The sequence below is a fragment of the Ochlerotatus camptorhynchus genome, unplaced genomic scaffold (genome assembly GCF_037179485.1).
Source record: "Ochlerotatus camptorhynchus isolate MF236.1 unplaced genomic scaffold, CSIRO-AGI_Acam_v1.1 ptg000142l, whole genome shotgun sequence".
NCBI classification, from domain to species: Eukaryota; Metazoa; Arthropoda; class Insecta; order Diptera; family Culicidae; genus Ochlerotatus; species Ochlerotatus camptorhynchus.
Genome location: NW_027040632.1, coordinates 367,892 through 370,908, shown reverse-complemented (window position 1 = coordinate 370,908; position 3,017 = coordinate 367,892). Strand labels below are relative to the sequence as shown.

Here is a 3,017-nt window from a genome sequence, read left to right as displayed (position 1 = left end):
CCCTCCCCAAACTCTAAACTTTCTACATAGTTTATGAACAGCCCCTTAAGCAAAATAAGCATACAAATCAGAGAAATCCAAGTTTTCAGAGCAGTCGGTAGAGAAATGTATTTTTGGTGAAATTTCAAAGTACTTAAGTTTTCCAAATTACATTATCTTGTAAAAAAAAGTTGTGATATCTCAGCAAACATTTCCAAATCCCCATTACTTTTCAATTCCATGATTTCACTGCCATATATTTCACGAAAAATCCATCCCCTTTCTTACAAACACATCAGGCGCTTGTAGTTGGTGGGATCCAAGCCGCTGACCTTGTTGTCCGCCGTTCCGAACTTGGCCGCACGATCGTGGAACAGGACATTCTTCGCACCGGGCTTAAACTCGCCAAACATCTCAAACACAACCTCCGTCTTGGCACCGTGGCCAAACTTTTCCGACAGGGCCACGAAAGCATGGGCAATGTTGTCCTCCAGCTGTCCGGTGATGTCCTTCCGCACGTAGATCCCCGTCGGCAAAGTGTAATCGACGTTGCACGTTGCGAAGTTTCCTATCGGCTCCTGCTCCAAACTGGGACAGATCAGGACTTTGTTCGCTCCCAACCGGGTGAGATCCTGAGCGGAAACGATCTTGATTGATGCGTTTGGCGATGAGGTCAGCTTGTTCGGGCAGGACTTCTTTTGGCGCTTGTCGTTGAAGAACAGGGCAGCCGAAACGGCACGGGGATCCGAAGCGTCGAATTCACTGGAAGCGGAATGAAATAGTCGTGAATCTGTTGAGATAAATCAAAGATGAATACTTACAGTGGTGCCTTCAGTATCTGATCCCGGCTGATTCCGCTATCAGCGATCGCGACCATCATGTCCCCTTCGTCGTACTTTTCAAACAGGATCGATTTGAGTCCTTCTGTCGTAGAAGCGTGTTGATTTTCACCCTTCAGTACTACAACATCGGCTTCACCTCGTCGGACGGCTCCGATGCAGCTGTCTTTGCCCTTCAGGACGCATTCCAGCTCTGGACGAACGTCACGCGAGTAGGCAGCCCTGCCCATAACCTCACACTTGTCCTTCTCCAGCTGAGAAGCAACGCAAAGCTTGAGCTTGTTTTCGAATGGTCCATCTCGCTCGATCACGTCCTTGTACTGGGCACGATTCAAATGGTCACCCGGCTGGACCGGAACTTCACGGTCAACTAGAAGATTCTTACGATCGACCCACATCTTGGCAGCCTTGTCGCTGTTGGCTGAATTCTTTGCATCTTCATAGAATTGCTGGAGGCGCTTCTGCAGCCGCTGGAATCGGTTATTGATGTCTCCATTGCCCATGTATCCCTGCCAGGGTCGTTGTGCCCACGAACATGCGGGTCCCGTGATGGGGCGAGTCGAGCCATCTTCACACAAGTAGACGTAGTCCTCGGTACGGGCTTTCGGGTTCAAGGCCGGTTGAGCTGGAGCACCTCCTATCGGGAGACCGAAGTACTTATTCACGTAGATCACCTTCGTAAACGCAACGTCACCATTGTTTTCAACCAAGCACCGGATGGCTCCGTCGTAACCGGAGTACTTGTCCGGGTAGTCGCAAACCTCCGGTCGTTCACAAAGCGCACACAAATTCGAGTAGCGTTTCTTCAGCAGCCTGTTCACTTCATCGTTCGGGGAGTATTTCCCAACCAAGCACGAGCTTCCGAACAGATCGGATAAACCTTTGAGTTCTTTCTCAAACGGAGACAGTTCTGGATCTTTGGCCAACTTGAACACTCCAGCCGCCTTCAGCTTCGTGATGGGAATTTTATATCCCACGTTCCTTCCGTAGCCCGTGTGGCAAGACTTCTTGCCACTGAGATCAGCTAAACTCCGGAAATTGTCGCTCTTCCTCACCAGAATGATTCCTTCGTAGCGGAACTCGGCCTTTGGTTCGTCCTGCGTACGGAACTCAGTAAATATACTGAAATCTTGATTGGCCATGTGATAAGCCACGTACATATCTTCCGGATCGACGGCTACAAAATCCGCTTGACGTGCATTGACTTTTTCCAGACATTCCATACGATCGCGCCCGGCTATGCACTCGACTTGGACGGCAGCATCCGGTTTGACCATCAGTTCCCGGCAGGCATCGATTATCTGATGCGGTACGCACAGTTTGAACGTTTCCTTCTGACCATTGCTGGAACCGGTCCCGATCAGTAGCAGCAAAGCTACTGATAACACTATCGGCAACGACATGATCACTTCCGAATTCGAAAGTCAACTAACAACCGACTCGTTGCCGAGGCCGGCTTTATATAGATAATAACGCTTCATCGCGGGGATTCCCGGGGCCGCTTCGATCTTGTTGCTGGCTGCAAGTTTGAAGATTTACGATCGGTGTGATCGTTTATAGTCGGGGCATAGTGATTATGTGAGGATTTGAGTACGCCGCACTGGCAACTATCGGGTGGCTGACCCTAGGCTAAGGTGGATCGCACGTACATCGCATGCAATCGCTGGATCGAGTTCCAGAAGGAGAAGCGAGAATCATACATCAAACGTTGACATGCCAATTCAAATATTATCAACCGTATAAATTCTGGAAATCTGGCATTATTATTAAAAAGGACCTATCAGCCTTTGTGAATAAAATTTTCCGCGCGAACCGAAGTACGCCCACGCAAACCAAGAACATTATAGGAGAATTTTCCACACCCGATGGTGTTTTTGGTTTGTATGGGCGAGCTTCGATTCGGGCGAAAGGAGCATTACGTGTTTTGTTTACAAAAGTGGATAGGCCGTTTTCATATGTCAAAATAAGAAATCACCGTCCGTTTTCTGTTCACTGTGGGTTGATAACGAGAGGTTATAGGATGGGCGCGTCCGATGTGGCTTATTAGCATAAATTCGCGTCTTGAACACGTTCTGCACAGACGATCGTATGGTGAGCGAAATTAATTTAGCTAAACTCGTTCAACTGCTTGAGACTGTGGGGAGGATGGCTACATGGAGTAATGGGATTCCGCCGCGGGGAAACCCCGGCATCATGTCC

The 3,017-nt window shown here is 49.0% G+C and overlaps 1 protein-coding gene across 1 annotated transcript; it reads right to left on the bottom strand.

Moving 5' to 3' along the window:
* Positions 1 to 203: 203 nt before the first annotated feature.
* On the bottom strand, positions 204 to 2,263 carry Tsf1 (Transferrin 1). Its single transcript, XM_065221461.1, has 2 exons — positions 801 to 2,263; positions 204 to 741 (listed from the first exon to the last, which is right to left on the bottom strand). Exons 1-2 carry the CDS (start codon positions 2,219 to 2,221, stop codon positions 264 to 266), a joined length of 1,899 nt encoding a protein of 632 aa, XP_065077533.1. The 5' UTR covers positions 2,222 to 2,263; the 3' UTR covers positions 204 to 263.
* Between the last annotated feature and the right edge of the window lie 754 nt (positions 2,264 to 3,017).